Source organism: Asparagus officinalis, chromosome 10 (assembly GCF_001876935.1).
Source record: "Asparagus officinalis chromosome 10, Aspof.V1, whole genome shotgun sequence".
In the NCBI taxonomy this organism is placed as follows: domain Eukaryota; kingdom Viridiplantae; phylum Streptophyta; class Magnoliopsida; order Asparagales; family Asparagaceae; genus Asparagus; species Asparagus officinalis.
In genome coordinates, this window is record NC_033803.1 from 4802330 (window position 1) to 4821115 (window position 18786).

The 18786-nt window shown below is 34.7% G+C and overlaps 2 protein-coding genes across 5 annotated transcripts; one reads left to right on the forward strand and one right to left on the reverse strand.

Moving 5' to 3' along the window:
* Positions 1832 to 12769, forward strand: LOC109825161 (SUPPRESSOR OF ABI3-5). 3 transcript variants are annotated; one of them, XM_020391911.1, is made up of 17 exons: positions 1832 to 2039; positions 4705 to 4829; positions 5018 to 5058; positions 5196 to 5961; positions 6048 to 6119; positions 6212 to 6304; positions 6385 to 6464; positions 7060 to 7210; positions 8003 to 8090; positions 8178 to 8269; positions 8348 to 8416; positions 8491 to 8661; positions 9002 to 9191; positions 9746 to 10008; positions 10067 to 10766; positions 11187 to 11368; positions 12393 to 12769. In XM_020391911.1, the coding sequence occupies exons 2-17, from the start codon at positions 4785 to 4787 to the stop codon at positions 12573 to 12575; spliced, it is 3186 nt and encodes a 1061-aa protein (XP_020247500.1). In that variant the 5' UTR covers positions 1832 to 2039; positions 4705 to 4784; the 3' UTR covers positions 12576 to 12769. The 3 variants fall into 3 exon arrangements, with proteins under 3 accessions (XP_020247500.1, XP_020247499.1, XP_020247501.1); XM_020391910.1 differs by having other exon boundaries at positions 1833 to 2039; positions 7057 to 7210; XM_020391912.1 differs by lacking the exon at positions 4705 to 4829 and having other exon boundaries at positions 1833 to 2039; positions 7057 to 7210.
* Positions 13645 to 18201, reverse strand: LOC109826294 (phosphatidylinositol N-acetylglucosaminyltransferase subunit P-like). Of its 2 annotated transcripts, none has more exons than XM_020393313.1 (4): positions 17894 to 18192; positions 15149 to 15221; positions 14828 to 14946; positions 13645 to 13974 (listed from the first exon to the last, which is right to left on the reverse strand). In XM_020393313.1, the coding sequence occupies exons 1-4, from the start codon at positions 18111 to 18113 to the stop codon at positions 13850 to 13852; spliced, it is 537 nt and encodes a 178-aa protein (XP_020248902.1). In that variant the 5' UTR covers positions 18114 to 18192; the 3' UTR covers positions 13645 to 13849. The 2 variants fall into 2 exon arrangements, with proteins under 2 accessions (XP_020248902.1, XP_020248903.1); XM_020393314.1 differs by lacking the exon at positions 13645 to 13974 and adding an exon at positions 14296 to 14377 and having other exon boundaries at positions 17894 to 18201.

An 18786-nucleotide genomic window follows, 5' to 3' on the forward strand; every position in this document is an offset into this window, starting at 1 on the left:
AAGTTTTGATGTTTGTTGGTTTAAAATTGAAAACACCATGTAATTTTCGAGATGAATTTACATTCTTTCTAGGTTATTTTTGTAGTTGGAAAAATGAAAATTGTAATACAAGGTACAGGCTATTTTTGTACTACCGCTAAAAAATGTATGGGGTCTATTCTTGAAATTTGTCAAGATAAATTGTGAGTCATCACGGATGTTACTTTATTTTTTTGTGGGAGTACAAAATTAGTATAAGTTTTGTAGTACGTTATCGATATTTAATTTTGGAAATGGTAGATGCTACTAAAATGGTTGAGGTGATAAATGGTATTGAACATAAAGACGAGGGTTTATCTGCAATCAATACTATACCAATAAAAAGAAATATGTTGCATTTTTTTTGTCACAGGTCAAATCCTAAAATATGAAGCTTTCTTTAATTTCTCTACTTAAAAACTTCTTGACTTTTTAGCTTCTCTTAAATACTAATTATTACTTTTTTCCAACTCTCGTGCTAGAGAATCTTTTACTAATCCCTTCACCAAGAAATCTTTCAAGAACAAATTTTCACTATAGATCCAAACTAATTTTTTATTATCAAAATCGACCGATTTTTTTTTAATTACCAAAATCAATCCGTTTTATGCCACGTAGGCGTAATCCAGTTTCCTAATTAGTCGGGGTTACCAACCCCGACTGTTTAGGAGTTGTTAAACCGGGTTTTAAGGCTTCTAATCGGGGTTTAACAACTCCTAAACAGTCGGGGTTGGCAACCCCGACTAATTAGGAAACTGGATTAAGCCTACGTGACATAAAACGGGTCGATTTTGGTAATTAAAAAAAATCGGTCGATTTTGATAATTAAAATTCCGTTTAGGTCTACAGTAAAAATTTGTTCAATCTTTCAACTCCTTTCTCAAATTCCTCGCCAGCATTTATCGTGTTTAGTACCTCATATTTCCCATAAATAATACACTACTCTCTTTCCAAATATTTCTCTTTTCAAACATATCAGTCACTATCTATTAAATTTTGTTTTTCTGCAGAAATGCTCAAAAGTTGAGCATGTTTCCTTCTTCTTCTCGCTAATCCTATCCATAATATAATTTTCCGGTCGATTTTCGTTTTTTACGGTTTCATCTTTGGTGAAGGATACGTTCTTGCTCCCTAATTTCTAGGGTTTATTCTTAACCTATTTGAAAATTCCCTTGATCAAAGTTGAGCATTCTTATGATTTGATATTTGCTCGAGGAATAATGAGATATTGTTCTGTAAAAGAATTGTTATAGAGGAAAGTCTTCTTGCATTGCTAATATTAGTCGTGAACACCGTACAGTAAAAGTTTTAAAATTTTTTGAATTGCCACAGCTCCTGCATCTGCTACAGTTTTTAAAAAATGCTACAGTAACATTTCCTGTTTGATACGACAATAATGCTATAGTAAAGACCGCAGTAGTATTTACTGTAGCATGAATAGTGAATTTTGGGTTCTCCCATTTGTACAGAGGAGTAGATTCTTATGTTCAATGCAATGCTAGTAATCTTATGTTCAATTTACTATTATCACTAAGTTAAAATAATACTGGGTTATTTTTGAAAAAAAAAATGACTTGAACCATAAATTTTGAGGCTTTGGGATTTCTTGAAATATGCATTCTTTCTTTTTCCTATTTTGTTACATTCAAAATAAATTCGGACCTCATAAACAAGACCGCTGAAAAAACTAGTTTACCCGAGAAAGAAAGTCACCTACACGGGTCTGGTTTATTCACACCCGACCCAAATTCGACTCTCAACTTATTCTGTTCGGTTTTTTAAACCCGTGACCCGGTAAGATGACAAATAAGTTTCGGATCTGAGTTCTCTTCTCGATCCAAATCGGCGCTTTTCTCATCCGCCGCCCTCTCCCTCTTCAAACCCTCGATCCCGATCCCTTTCACGAACTTTTCGACGGCGGCGATCGGCGACGAAGACGACGAAGCCTTTGACTAAGCCGACGACGAAGACAATCGGAAGCTCTGGGAAACGAATTCGGAGCCAATCAAGAGGCGAAGTAGGTCAGTTTTGATTCTGCTTTTTGATCTAATTGTTTCTGAACGCGGTTTAGTGTTTTATAAGGAACGATCCCGGTGGTTGATTGAGCGATTGTTAAGTTTAGGGTTAGCTTTGGTTGATTAGGGTTCGGGATGAATTGGGAAATTAGGGTTTGTGCTGTTTTATGAAATTATGGTGTAATTGATAGTTTATTTGAGATGGAATCACAATTTTTTTATAGGTTGCAATCTTATCTGCAAAAGGCTCGTTTTTTTGCAGGGTTTATTTTTATTGTCAGATGAAATATGTGTAAGAGTCAGTAAAAGGCAAGCTGAAAATTTTGGGTTGGCAATACTTTTGTTAGATAGTTCATGTTCTAGAACTCATGTGAGAGGAGTAATCACTTAATGTCAAGGAATTACTCATGAGATGGAAGTGGTGTCTGTAACTGATGTATCATTGGCGTCAGCGGCAACTAGCAGGATCCTAGAGTTACTGTTCATACAAAGCTGTCGAAAGAAAAAGAAAAGAAAAGGCTTAATCCCTGGTTTGGTACACTGGAATGGGTGGGAATTGAATGCCCATTCCCACTTCTCATTCATGAACATAGCTTTGGAAGCTAGAATGCCCATTCCCACTTCTTATTCATTCTTACGAAACACGAGGTCTTTTTGGAAGCTAGAATGCTAGTTCACACTTCTCATTCATTCCCACATTTTATGGGAATGGGCATTTCCAATGAGATAGTAGGGAATGGCATTCCAACATAACTGGCAATCAAAAAATTAAAATAATTTCCAAATATACATGATTGCTTATTAATTATCTATTGCCAACAATAAAACAATTGTAATTCCCACTTCATTCTCTAGTCAAATCCAAACACGAGTCCCGTGTACAAAATGAGGTGCAAGTGTCTTCAATATCCGGAAATGAACGAAGCACTTGTGTTGTTCATCTTGGGTTCACTTGATGATGTAACTGTCCTTGTAATACAAACTATTATGCTGCTCATGCTGATAGTTGTGGCCATGTGAAGTTGGGAAAACTGAAAAGAATTATTTGTTAAATCAATCAGAGCCCATTTTCACGATTTCTGATTTTGGTCAAGGTTTTCCTTTTGCCCTTTACAATGATTCAGAGTATGTCAATTTGTTGAATTTGTCCTGTAACATATCTGGTATTGGAAAATTCTCGATAATGACATGAGAAAGTGTAAGTGTGAGAAATTTGACAGCCAAATCACCGGAAGCATATGTTAACTGAAAGTGTTGAGTTTGAATTCTTTGAGTAGCTTTAATCAAGATCAAAGTCGTAAACATGTGAGAATCTCCATGGTGGAATTGAGTTTTTGTTAATTGAGTTCATACATATTTTTAGAATCAGAGTAGCTTGCCTGTGAATTGAAAGGCCGTCAAAATTCCTATATGGTGTTCTATCAGCTATGCTATTCAAGGATTTGGATCCTTCTCCTCTGCGAACTTTGTATTCGTAGCGTTAATTACCCTTATGGTCACACCCTAAAGCTGCAAGACCAGGAGCTATAAGTTGTTATATTCTCTTCCCACATCAAATTTATAACTTAAAGTCAGTATTCAGTCACACCTTGGCAAGTCTCAGTATCTTGTCATTCAATTTGTATATTTTGAAAATGTTGAGGATATGAAAAACATTTGCACTTTAAGAAATCCCCTTTCATGGCTCACAGTTTTAGTGCACAGTTTTCAGGTTATTAGGAAATAGTCTGTTTGGGTAGGATGCTGTGTATCCCCTCGATCTGTTATGTTGCATTCTGCTAGAATGCAGAGCATCTGCAGTCTCGATGTCTTTTGTTATAAGACATGGGCATGTGCTAAACCAGTAGTTGTCTGGCCAGCTATCGGCTGAACCCTCCGACTATCTGAATTATCCACAAGCCCATGAATCACGAGTTTATTTTTTTGAGTTTTTTTTGCATGAAATATATCTTTCATGCATGTGCCTATTAATATTTATTTTAAAATTTCTTGCAAAGTTGTTATTCAATAGTGTCCTTAGTCCAATATATTATGTGTAATAGGTCTATTGCTGATGCATTCTTAGGAGGAAAAAAGTGATGTAGAGATATTGGAAAATCATGGATTATTACTGATGGTACTATCAGACCAATTTTATTTAAGTCACACTAAGTGTCTCAGGAATGTGAGTCAATATTTTTCCTGCCTAAGACCATGTTCCTCTTCGAACATGTTTTTACTTTGGTGATACTTATCTTGCATGTTACCCCTGTGGTACGCAAATTTAACGTGCCTTCAGATTCCAGTAAAAAAACGCATTGTTGCCTCATAAATAATAATATTTATAGCAATCAACTATATGCTACTTTCATTATGTAAATATCACTTTTCTCAAACTTCATCTGGATTTAGTATAACATACAAAATTAATGACTATAATCCAGTTAGTTCCTGTATTGCACAGCTTCATGAGACAAATCTAAGAAGCTTCAACTTTTTCAATCTGTGGCACTATTTTAATAGAGTTCAGATTTCACACTTTTAAGGGCTTGTATTCTTGTGATGCAAGAGATTGATGATGGGGTTTTATTGGGCACTTCGGTTTGAAGATTCCGCTGAAAGGCTGGCCAAGTTATGAGCATTAAATCTCTGTAGATTTTGGCTTAATGGTTTGTTTGTGCATCTATTACAGGATAGACTTCCAATCTTCTTGCACCCAATCTCTGTGAAAGGCCTATCAAGCACCTTTCAGGGTAATTCTTGTTGGAAGAAATGGATCCTGGACGTTATGTGCAACAAGGATGGGATGCAAACAGCGTAATTGCAGTTTTCTTCTTTAATTACCTATCAGGATGATACCAGATTTTATGGCTCATGTGATTGACCCTCCATGTTTAATGGATTCTCATCATGAACAATCAGAAACCCCTGGGCCACTGTTGATATGGAATGGTTTTCCTTCCATTAATATTAGTTGCTGACTTGTTATTCTGTTGAATCTACAGGCCTTGGAGGGGTATGGTGCTGTCCATGAGCCAGATTTCAGGTGACTATTGGTTCTGCACGTGTTGACTATGACTGCATTTTGTATTTGCCAACATCGTTGTCAAATAATATGTCATTTTTTTAGATTAACCGTAAAATCAAAGAATGCTCCCTTTAGTACTAATCTTGTTGTGGCAGGGCTGCTGGTTCATATGGTGGTAGGAGGTATCTGGATGAAAGGGATGTATATGCAAGGAATGTGTTCCATCGTGACATGCATGAGAGGGATGTATATCCGCCACCACCACCTGTTCCTGGCATTTGGTCCCAGCCTAGGAGAAGAGGTCCCAGCGAAGAATATGCATCTATTCGGGAACCTAGAAGACATGACAAGTCATACCATGATCAGTATCATGAAATGGATAATTTTCATGAAGCGGATAAGTATCAAGAAATTGATTCCTTTCATGAAGTTGATAGATTTAATGAGAGCTATAACTATCATGATACAAATCGTTACCGTGACTATGGGCTTGAAAGACATTCAAGGTTTGGAGGCCGAGATGATAATGATTTAGGCGACACTTATGACTACCGGAATCGTATTTCCCACCGTAGCCGAGAGACGAGCCGTGAGAGAGACCATGATTTTGGTCGGTATAGTTGTGATTCTGATCATGAGAGAGTCAGAAGGGATGGTAGTTGGCGACGACGTGAATCCCGTGATCGTGAGAGGGACAGACGAGGTGTGAGTCGGGAAAGAGATCCGAGTCCATATAGGCGGCATGACCGCTCTCACTCTCGTGGAAGGGATGAACGTTCGAGATCCAGATCTCCTCGTGGTCGAAGCCGTGGGCGGAGTCACAGAGAAGACAGCAATGATGATGACCGGTATGAAAAGAGCGATAAACATAGGGATTGGGATCGTGAACGTGATGAGAGGAGATATCCTGAATCTTCGGTGGTATGTTTATTTTGAACCTTCAAAATAATCATGTATTTTTCCTTGCTCTTGGAGTAATCATTCTGAGAAATTATATGTGCCTACAGGCTCCATCTGCTACAATTGTTGTGAAGGGTCTATCGCAGAAGACAAATGAGGAAGATCTTTATCAAATTCTCGTATAAATCCTTACTTATAAGTTATTTACTACATGCAGTTATCGTCATAAGTTCTTTTTCAGTGATATTGATATGGCTGAAAACTTTTCCAGTCTGAATGGGGACCCCTTCGACATATCCGTGTTATTAAAGAACGGAATTCCGGCATTTCTCGAGGATTTGCTTTTATTGACTTCCCCACTGTGGTATCAAACTGATATGCTTCTTCTGGTTCTTGCTTGCTTCCTTATTTAATTGCACGCTGCTTAACTCATATTCATTTCAGGAAGCTGCCCGCAACATGATGGATGGTATAGGAGAGAGTGGCCTTAGTATTGATGGAAGAAAGCTGCTTTTTGAGTACAGGTATCAGCTTTAGATTGGATAATGAATTCTTATTTTGACATTTTAACATATTTCATATAGTTGTGGCTATGTATACTTTCTTTCTCTATGGCTACGGTGATACTGCACATCCATGGCAGATGCCATTCTCTGAACGATATTGCCATCAGTGTTATTCATCCTAATATTTCTTGCGTTAGTTTTTTGGTGTCTCAGGCACTTGGACACTTTTGAGGTCACTCCAATACGATAACAACTCATTACATTAGGATGATACTCTTCAACGTCAATACTTAATGAACACACATGACAGCTTTCTTTATATGTTTTACAAATTGATGTTTCTTGACCCAGCTGTGTTGAAATCCCTGGTGTGTGGTTCATGCACTGATACCCTTCTTTTTGCTTCGTCGAACCAGAATTACTTTTCTTGGTGTTAATTTTGAGTAGCAAATCGCAAATCTCAAGTGTGATGTATATGTTATTCTTCATCCTTAGGGTACAAATACACTTGCTAATAATGTCTTAATCCTGTTGCACACAATATTTTATTTCTTCAAAGTGTTAATATTTTACTGCTGATAACTTTCAAACTGTGTGACTTGTGCTGCAGTAGTAAGCCTACTGGTGGAGTGGGTGCACCTTTAGGTCAGGAGAGCGCTTTTAGAACGGGATATGGACACAACAGATTCTCCGCTGCACCCTCTGACTGGATGTGTACTATATGTGGTTGTGTAAATTTTGCACGTCGAACATCCTGTTTCCAGGTATGTTTTTGTCTTCAACGTGATTCTTGGGTTCTATTTATTTTTGTGGCAGTTACCTAAGAAGTTTTGCATCTCCAGTATGTACGGTGGAGTTACAAAATGCTGGTTCCTCTAGTTTTTAATTTATTTTTATGACCCTTCGTGCCGATGAGCATTAGTTAATGTATATTCTGATGACACCTCATGCTGAATTTCTTCATGTAAAGTAATATTAAACAGATTGAGTACACAAGAGAATGATATAAACTATAAACAAAATGTTTATTCCAAGTTGTTACAGTAGCCTACATGAATCCTTTTTCTTACATCAGTAGAAAAGAACATATTATCTTTTTTGATCCTTCTATTTCTACAATAAAAAAATATTTTCTTATTATAAAAAGTTTTTTGAGTTTGAGAAATGAGCTTGCATCCTTCACTGGAAAGTGGCTATAGCTGTTGTCGATACACTTATCAACCCCATATAATGAGTAATGAGGCTTAAATGCTAAATATCTTAACTTGCTTGCATGTATATTTTGGGCAGCCTTGTCAAGTAAAGAAGCGGCACTTGTTTGTAGTAAGACAGTCTTGTCAAGTACAGAAGCAACAATCATTTTGTAATAATTTTTTGCACTTTTCTGTTTTTATACGCATGTTGTAATTCACAGTGATGATCAAGTCTACTGAAGCACTATAACAATATGGAGGACATTTGTCGTAATTTGGTTGATTTTGTATGTATGGTTCATCAATGCTTACATAGACCCCAGGAATTAATATAGCAAATATAATATTCTTTTGCAAGTTCAGTGTAATGAGAGCCGATCTGATGATGCTCCTTCAGCTGATATGGCCACCTCTAATCCAGCATCAGTTGGTAAAAGAGCATCAGACGCTGGTAGGTTGATGCTCTGCTTTCTGATATGATATGGGTCTTATTTTTATTTATTTTTTTCTGTTTAATTTGCTAGAATTTCATTTTCAGGGCCGACTCATGTTTTGGTTGTTCGAGGATTGGATGAAAATGCTGATGAAGAAATGCTCCGCTATGAGTTTGCCAAACATGCTCCAATTAAGGTAATAAGAGCCATGCATGTAGCTTGCTGAATTTTGCATTTTTTACATCTGTTTTGACATCACACATTCTGTCTGCAGGATATTAGGCTTGTCAGGGATAAATTCACCCATGTGTCCAGGGGTTTTGCATTCGTGCACTTTCACTCGGTAATAATCATTGTCAAACAAAATTCTCACTTTCTTTACCTACGTTATTATATACCTTATATTGGTTCACTTAGGTGGAGGATGCTACAAAAGCGTTGGATGCAACAAATGGGACAACTCTCGAGAAGAATGGTCAGATCGTTCGTGTAGCATTTGCGAAAAGTGTTCATGGTCCTGGTGCTGGTGCTCCTCAATCTAGTAGTCTTGCTGCAGCTGCAATTGAGGCAGCAACATTTGCACAACAGGTAGTTCTGCTTTTGCTTTGGCCTTATTTTTCTTTTTTTTAAGCCTTATTACTATATTTTGGGGTCCCTATCATATCCGTCCTGGTATCCCTTATGAATCCCCAGAACAAGTGACCGGAATTAGTCTGATTACAAAGCATAGTTTCGTGATGTGTTCCCAATCTGGAACACCAAAATCAGTGATCATTAAGTAAGAGGAGAGCCAATGACAATAATTCATTGATCTATTTTTATGTATTCATTCTAGCAAAGGTTTGTATTGAACTTTTGAAGCTCAATAGATAATTTGTACTTTTTTGATAATTACATTATTTGACTTACTTTTTCATCTCTCTTTTAGTATGATGCTGTTGGTTGGGCCCCTAAGGAATACAACCCTGATGAAAAGGTGTCCGCAGTTGGGAGCGAACAAAATGGAAATGGGCAAGCACAAAAAGGCTGTTCAGCTCCGCAATCTGGATTTGTATGGGATGAAAAATCTGGTTATTATTATGATGCTGCCTCTGGCTTCTACTATGATGGAAACTCAGGTTAGATCTTTGTTCTTGTCATATTCTATGGAGATTTTGGCTTAAGTCAACCAAATAGATTAATAGTCAATACTTAGAGACCAAAATGCTGGATGCAAGTTTGTAACTGCAGATCTGATATGACTGGGGTAGTCTTCATTCATTATGATCTGTGTATTGATTCGTCTTTGTCAATGACAAACTTTGATAAACTAAAACTTATAAACCTAATATTCATTCCATATACTGTAATATATCTATCCATGTATGTATTAGTGATTAAGCATGCTCATCCACACAGATCTACATCTCCATATGTGTTGTGTTTTTTATATGGTTTGCTATGGTGAGGTTCAGAATGAAGTTTTAGCTCCAATTTCAACTTGAGTCTTGAATATGGTTGATGTTTTGAAGCCTGTGATTAGCGAATTTCTGAGGAAACTTTTTTGATTCTGTAATACTTTTACTGAACTTAAACTAGTGGAGTTGTAATTACTTTTAAAAGAATATTTAGATGATTAGTTTCTAGATATTCCATGTAGACAAAATATGAACATGCAAATCATGCATTGCAGGTCTTTACTATGATGGCAACAACGGAATATGGTATACCTACGATCATCAGAACCAGCAATATGTACCTTGTGCTGATCAGAGCAATAACAAGGAAACTGCCGAATCAATTAATGAAAGTAAAGCATCTGATGGTGCTGGTAGCAAGAAGGTTGTGATTTCTGCCCCGGCAACTACTACGGCAAAATCAAATGAGAAGGCATCTTTACCCGATGCTGTTCAAGCAGCAGCAGCAGCAGCAGCAGCTGCAGAGAAGAAAGAGAAGGCCCGATGCTGTTCAAGCAGCAGCAGCAGCAGCAGCAGCTGCAGAGAAGAAAGAGAAGGAGAAGTTAAAAGAGATTAAACTGGCATCAAAAAGCAGTCTTTTAGCTAATAAAAAGAAAATGAATAATGTCTTAGCCATGTGGAAGCAAAGAAATCATGAGGGGCAGGCTGCACGAGTGGTTCTTGATGATAATCAGTCTTCTGGTTTGAGTGAAGATAAGCAGATCAGTTCATTCAATATTGGAAAAAGTAAGGTGAAATCAGACGCATTTTCTTCAAAAGACAATGCGAATAGCTCCATCTTTTCAGCTTCAGCAGTAAACCGTGGCTCCACTAATATGTCTTCAAATTCTGTCGGTGCGCATTCGGATTCTCCAATCACACCAAGGCCTGTGAGTAATAGTGCCGGTGGCACAATAATGGGTGTGATTAGGGGTTCAGGTAAGGGGGTTATAAAGTCTGATACAACATTCCCCGGATTATCAAGTGCTGGAAGTACTGCTGCTTCAACTCCCATTACAAGTATTTCTGGGATGTCCTCTGTTGAAACCTCTGTTGTAACACCATTCAAAACTGATGCATCAGCATTAGGTTCTTATGTACCTCCGGTTTCTGCGAGCGGAAAGCGGAGGTTTTTGGAGGCACCAGCACAATCAACTACTCCAACAACATATAGGGATCGTGCAGCTGAGAGAAGAAGCTTATATGGTTCATCATCAACTGCTGTTAGGGATGACATGTCAGACCGTGGGGAATCAAGTAAGCACGGATGATTGCCACCTTTGGTATTGTTTTTCTTGTTGTAGTCACCTGAGGAATAGATCATACATAATCTTAAATCATAAAAGTTACCGGCATGTTTCTTTCCATCTTATCCTTGGATTGATCATGCTATATACTTTTCTAACTGGTTCCATCAAAGTTAAACTAATGGTCAATTTGCAATATGAATGGTTTGTATTAGTGAGGTTGGCATGCCACACATGCTAACTTTGAAAACTCACTGGTAGTCATAGACTTAACGATACTAGAGCTAGCTACTTGAATCTCTGGTGTCTTGTTTCTGTTAAGTACTGTCAGCAATAATCCCAAGTGTTGTTCAGCCAAGTTCGCTTGTTGGTTCTTTTTTTCCTCTGTTCAAAGTATATTGACTTTTGAGAAATACCATTGCTTGTCAAGATTGTGAATATGCATATAGAAAGGGCTCAGATTCTATGCCTTTCCCTCCTGGAGTTGGGGGAGGACGTCCAACTGGTGATGTTAACGCCCAAAATTTTGAGGTGATAACTGCTGACCGGGCCATTGATGAAAGCAATGTTGGTAATCGCATGCTGAGGAATATGGGCTGGCAAGAAGGACTGGTACCTCCCATTTCTTTTCTGTTTGTTATTATTTTATCTGTATAAATCAGCAGTTGGTACATATCCTTTCTTTGAAAAAAAAAAATAAAATAAAATCATCTTCACTTATCTATGATTGCATTTCTTTTTGCGAAGATTGGTTATCTGGTTTTCCCCCCTAAAATTTCATTTATATTATTTAACTTAGGATTTTATCTTATATTTTCTATTGTTATACTTCCTTTCCAAATAGAATTTCGAAAATCACATTTTCATGATTTTCAAATGGAATATTGAAGTTCACATGTGGTATTCCTCTACAAATGAAAACATTATTATCCATTTTTACCTTCAAATGAGAACATTATTATCCATTTTTTACCTACGAACCTCTCTCCCTAGAGTATGACTTTAAAAACTTTGAATTTACTTCCCTCCTGCAAGGCATTGCAAGAAAATTTTACAGAACTTAGATGTATGATGTCATGTTTCCTACAACACAACAACAAAGCAGTCATCGCAAATTTCTTTGAGCAGCGATTCATATTGTTCATTAGCTTTGTTATTCTGTTAAGGGTTACCTCCTCTGCTAGATTAACCATTATGGTGGGCCTTTGTTGCTTCCAATCAAGTTCTCATGAGCTATAGAGACCACTTCCAACTGTTGCAAACTTGCAATTTGTAGTGGTGGTCTCAATTGATTCTCTCATTCTACTCTCACTTCTCAATTGATTCTCTCATTCTACTCTAGGAGCAAGCTCTAACTTCCTATAATCCTATCTCCTTGTGTATATCCACATGTCCATTGAATATTCTCATTTTTTTTTCTACACATTTTGTGCCTGTTGTTTCCTAAATCCCCAGGGTGCCATGTTTCTTCTTATCTCAAGGAGGCAAAAACTTTTTTTAATCCAATTACACTGGTTATGACTGAAATATCCAATTAGATTGTGGATTACCCGTGTAACTGAATTTAATTTCCTATTCTGACGTTGATTTTGGTGCCATTTGTATGGGTGCGGTTTCTTTCTTCAACAACTTTTAGGGGCTTGGTAAAGACGGTAGTGGCATCAAAGAGCCAGTCCTGGCAAATGTTGCGGATGACAGAGCAGGGCTTGGAAGTCGGCAAAGGAAGGTGGTAGATCCGAGCTTGGAGGCTCAAGCTGGGGATAGTTATAAAACCATCATACAAAAGAAGGCGATTGCGAGGTTTCGAGAGATGGCTTAAGTTGGTTTGTAAACAAGGAGTCTTTCTTACCTCCTCCCACTCTTGTAGCTGTTATTTGTTTACGTTTATGGGTTTGTTATTTGTTACTCGTGTAAATTTGATGATATTTATGGAATGGGTTTTGCTGGCCATCATTGTATAATTGAATGTCTGCTTGTATTTAAGCAAGAAGGATCATGTTCCTTGCTTTGTTATTTTAATGCTAATTTGCAAAGTATTGCCATCGGTGTATATGAGCAGATATCTACCCTGCAATGACTCTTTTATGGTAGAGAGGCGTATGAAGGTATCGAGCTAAAACCACTTCGAGGACTTCATGTTCGAAGTTCATGGCTCATGAAGCCTCAAAGAGAAAAAGTGCAGTCCTGTTGTTAAAGTTGAGCTTTTTGTTTTACTGTTACACGTTGCGCGGTGATAAACAAGTAATAAAAGGTCATAAAATTTCAAGATGGAAGCAGAGTGTGCAGTAATTCCAACAAATGAATTTCTTCAGGATTAACAATAAGACCGCAAAAATTGTAGTACTACTGTAATATAATAAATTGTTGAGTTTCTATGGACCCATATTTGTGTCATATGTTACGAGAGTATTAAAACTCTTCTGAGTCTAGTTAGCATTTTCCAAATTTCTTTCAAAGTTTTGATGAGTAACATGTGTTTTTTAATTGCAATTATTTAGGCAAATTTATGCTTTCGCGTCTATAGACTGCAAAAGAAAATAGAGGATGTCTGGTTAGCATTTTCCATAGTACTTTGAAGTTTTGATGAGTAACATTTGTATTTTAATTGTAATTATTCAGGATAATTTATGCTTTCACGTCTATAGACTGCAGAGGAGAATAGGGGAAGCATCCCTTCCTGAAAATTTGCAACTTCACCTGATGCATTTCAGTGCTCTAGATATCCATTGGCTTTGTCAGTGTATTCAATAACATGCAGCTTCAAATACACATTATTATCATTATTATTATTATTATTATTATGAATATAAGATATCAGACCTTCGGATATTCAAGACAACTACACGGTTAGCTCTTCATGACAACCTGAAGATGAACAAGCACATTCATTCCAATAAAACTCTACAGTAGATATATAATCGACCCAGAATTCTCACAGAAGAGCAGCAACAACATACATCATGTACCATTTTGATCTGCATTGCAACTGTGTTCCTTTAGTAAAAGATGTTGAGTTGAATTTTCATCAACACGGTTGAATCAATACGAACAGATTGTATCGCAGTGCTTAAATATCTCCCACTCGATAGCAGATTATAATGCTTTGCCAAACATTTGATTGTTTATTTGATCAATGCCAATGTCAGAAATGGGTTCGATTGGATGTTCTTCTCCTTCTACGGAGGACACTAACACGGATCGCTCTCGACTATGTTCATCTGAAAACAAATATGAACAAAGAAAGTTCTGAGACTCAACAGAAAGATAAAGATTTACTGTCTAAAATGGTTTTCAGTAAATATTCTGTGTCTTGTGACTGTATAGAGCAATATTTATGATGCAATTTTCTGGGGAAAAACAGTATTTAAATTACAATTTATCCACGATATAGGTAGCCTACTGTGGCATTATAGCATAAAAGCCAAGGAACCTGAAAAGTATTTGTCGGATTTGAGAAAAATATAGCTACAGGTAATAGATAGCTATACAGCATTATACGTGCAGTAAGACTTCAACATCCCAAAAGATCATAACAGATAATGTTGTTAATTATTACCATTCAATCAATTTGCTCTTTCAGGTATTAGAGATGAGTAGTGCTGCAACCGTTTGTGTCTGCTACTGCACAAGTTGATTAGAAAATTAAGTCTTTTCTTTTTCTTTTGGCTAAGCAACATAATGGATTACTTGCCTATGAAATACTGTTCAATCATACAAGAGGGCTAACATGCATTCATGCATCACCATGCGCAACTGAATTCTAAGATTCTTCAAATCATTATATCATTCCTACTTCTAGACTTTGGACAATGTATGTTCTTTTTCATCATTCAGCTCGTCACAAAGAACGAAATGTGTACATTGAAAATAACTCAGTTTAAAGGTTCACCAAATTGTATACATTACGTCATGCACATGCTTTTGAAGTAGTGAACAAGGTTTCAGATCATTCAGTTTTGGGTTGTCTTTATTGGTACATCGAATATAAGTCAGTTTAAATTGAAACTTTTATTATTTTTTTTCCTACAATAAATAACTTCAGTGACTGAGTAAATAACTTAAACTACTTACCGAACATTGTATAATAGGAAGTTGGAGGCGGGGTGACCATAAAATTCAATCCCAAGTAAAAAACCATCCCGAGAACCACACTAACCATAGCAAAAGCTGGAATTGCCAATGCCCAATATCTGAAAACAGAAACAATTCGAGCCATGATTCTGTTTGGTAATAAAAGTAATAAAAGAAGACGATCTACTCAAAACAATCGATTTAACTTTGCTGAAAGGCAAAGGAGTAGCATAAATGCATAGTACAGGTGAAAGCTACGAATCCGATTGGAGTTAAAAGATTCTCAACTAAAATGAATAAGAAGAGGGAAATATTACGGACTTGTTTGGGTAATAAGTGATCCCTACAGAATGTAGCCACGGCTCAGGAGTATAAGCCCACACCAAGTAGATCACTGCCTCATCAAAGATAAATAATCAATAAATAACTTAAAGGAGTAAAAATAATAAGGGTTATTTGCATGTATACCGCTTAATCATGGATATTTGGAAAAAATACCATCCAGATCTTAGTATTTGCAAAACTACCATTCAAATCATCAAGTTTGGAAAAATTTACCCTCAAAGCATTGATAAGCTAAGCCGTAATCGCAATGTAAAAAATAGTCAAAAGTTTAGGACCAAGTTGATGATTTATTGATTTTAGGGGCATTTTTTTCACAAAGTTGATGATTTGGGGCAGTTCTGCAAGTACTAAGATTTGGCGGTATGTTTGCAAATACCCATGATTTAAGGGCTATATACGCAAATAACACATAATTATAATAAGGGTGTTTTTTTTTTTTTTTTTGGGATATAGGGGGGATTTCAAGTTTTGGGATGTAAAAAGTGCTCTTTTTGAGTTTTGGGATTCCATAAACTTTGTTTGTTTCAAAATTAATTTTGGGATATTGAATCCCTAAATTATAAACAAATAATATATTTTTAGGATTTGTGAAATCCTCTCTTTTGTTTTGTCCTTTTTTTGGGATATAAGGTGGATTACAAGTTTTTTGGGTTTTAGAATTCCATAAACCATGTTTGTTTCACAATCAATTTTGGGATATTGAATCCCCAAATAATAAAAAAACTATTATATTTTAGAATTTGTGAAATTCTACAATTGAGAGAGGATGTAGGTTGGATATTGATGTATTAATGCTAATAATATAAGATTAATATAAGATTAATATATTATATATAATATTATAATAATATAATATTTAATATAATACATCTATTCCTCTATAATAATAGGAGGACCCAAGAATCACTGTTCATGCTATAGTAAATGCTGCAGTAAATTACTGTAGCATTATATATATATAATATATTATATTATATAATAAATAATATATATATATAATATAATATAATAATATATACATAATATATAATATTATATATATAATAATATATTATATAATATATTGTATCATTAATCTATAATATATATAGTATTTTTATATTATCTTATTATATCAATGTTCACGTGTTCATGCTGTAGTAAAGCATGCCCAGTAAATTAATGCTAGCATATATTATATATATTATATATAATAATATATTATACATACATAATATATATATATTATAATAATATAATTATATAATATATTATAAAAATATAATATATATATTATATTAGGAGGACCTTAAGAATCACTGTTCACACTGTGTAAAGCTGCAGATAAATACATGTAGCATTATATATATATTATATATGATACATTATTATATATAATATATATATGATATTATATATATATATAATATATATTATATAATATATAATATATATTACATTATTATAATATATATTATAAATATATATTATATATAATACTATATTATAAATTACTTATAGCATTTATATATTATGTATATTACATTTAATATTTATAATATGTATAATAGTTATATATGAAGATATATAATATATTAATACATATAATATTATATATATTTATATTATATAAATTATATATATATATATAATATATAGTATAAACTAATATTATATATAATATTAAAGTATTAATATAGGAGGAGACAATAATCATTTCATGCCTGTAGTAAAGTACCGTAGGCATATATATATATAATTACTGTTCTGCTGTAGTAAATATTACAGTCAAATTAACTGTAGCAATATATAATTATATAAAAATATTATATATATATAATATATATATATCTATATATAAATTATATAATAATATATAATATATATAACTTATATATTATTATATATTAATATATTATATTTATATCATTTATATGGTATTAATTAATATATAAATAATATATATATATATATATATAGGAGGACCCAAGAATCACTGTTCATGCTGTAGTAAATATTACAGTAAATTACTGTAGCAATTTATATATATTATATATAATATTATATATGTATTATATATTATAATATATAATATAATATATATGTATATATAATATATAATATATTATATATATATAATATTTAATATATCTATAATATATATATATATATATATTATATATACATTATATAATATATATTATATAATATTATAATATATAATTTATAGTATTCCAAATTCCAAAATATTGATGAAACAAACAAAATATTACAAATTATAGTATTCCAAATCCCAAAATATTGATGAAACAAACATAATATTACAAATTTTGGTATTCCAAATCCCAAAATATTGATGAAACAAACAAAATTTTAGAGATTCCAAAACCCACAAAAAAATTTATGGATTTCAAATTCTATGGTGAAATCCATATCCATAAATTTTGGGATTTGAAACAAACACCGATCCCTGCCCTAAAGTCTCGCCAATATCTAACTTTGATCCCCTGAAGTTCGAATTAGCCCAAAAATTTCACCATTTTAAACTTCAATACCTTCAGTAACATCAAGCGAACATTGACCCATTTCTTCAATTCCCCAAACATTAGGTTGCAGTCCAATAAAAAGTGGGGAATTTAGACTCCAGGGTACATCAAAAGCAAAAAAAAAAAGAATGAAACTTTAGGGCATCAAATCGCAATTTGACGAGAAAAACGAGAGAAGGGTGAGAAATAATTATACCGGTGGCGATAACGGTGGTGATTGAGCCGACGAACCCATAAACCTCAGAGGGTTTGGGTCCGTGTTGTCGGGCGAACCCGTTAGCTTTCTCCTCCGGATCCGATATCGAGACCGTAGCTCTCCTCTCTCTCAGGAAGCTCAGCGACCGTCTAGGGCTGCCGCTGTTCATTGACAGGCCCGAGGGCGATGATGGCCATTTCTCAATTTCTTTGAGCTTCATTGTTTTCTTTGGAGATGGTAGAGATTTTGACTTTGTTTGATGAGAGAGAGAGAGAGAGAGAGAGAGATTGGGGCGTTGATGGGTTAATGGGTTTGGAGGGAGAAAATAAATTTCATGTTTGTTTGGGTAAATTTGCACTTAAACACCATATAGTTTCCCACTGGCTAAATTAATAGATTAGTATTCTAATGTTACCCTATTTTTCAATAAGATCCGGCATCAATATGGTGGTGTTTTAACTTGTGTCCCAATGATAATAAGACCCTTTTTTCCTCGCTGGAGGTGAGAGTTCGCCTATGATCTTTCAGAATTGTTAAATTTGCACCATCTTTCTCCTAAAAACTCTCCGAATCTGGTAAATTATTCGTTGTTTCCCACTTGATGCAGCTAAATACTATAAGTTGTATCTTGGTGCGAAAAAATACCATAAAGTTTCTAAATTTTGCACATTGATATCATAGATCATGCAACTGTGGAAAATGTCACTTGAATGTTTAAAAAAAAAGTATGATTTAACCACGAATCAACTACAAAAATCCATCATAAACTTAAAACTAAACTCGTGATTAAAAAAGGGCAAAAGAAAGTCAGCACAGTTGTTGACGTGATTAATATGTGAGTATAGTCACACATCGGATAAGATAAGAAAGAGTGATGAGTTTAAATAGGAGCT

Coding starts and splice junctions, on each gene's coding strand:
- LOC109826294 (XM_020393313.1), bottom strand. CDS start 18,113: ATGAAGCTCAAAGAAATTGAGAAATGGCCATCATCGCCCTCGGGCCTG. Junction 15,222..17,893: donor CACCACCGTTATCGCCACCG/GTATAATTATTT, acceptor TTGATGAGGCAG/TGATCTACTTGGTGTGGGCT. Junction 13,975..14,827: donor TTCCTATTATACAATGTTCG/GTAAGTAGTTTA, acceptor ATTTGTTTTCAG/ATGAACATAGTCGAGAGCGA.
- LOC109825161 (XM_020391910.1), top strand. CDS start 4,785: ATGGATCCTGGACGTTATGTGCAACAAGGATGGGATGCAAACAGC. Junction 7,211..8,002: donor GTCGAACATCCTGTTTCCAG/GTATGTTTTTGT, acceptor TTGCAAGTTCAG/TGTAATGAGAGCCGATCTGA. Junction 8,270..8,347: donor CCAAACATGCTCCAATTAAG/GTAATAAGAGCC, acceptor TTCTGTCTGCAG/GATATTAGGCTTGTCAGGGA.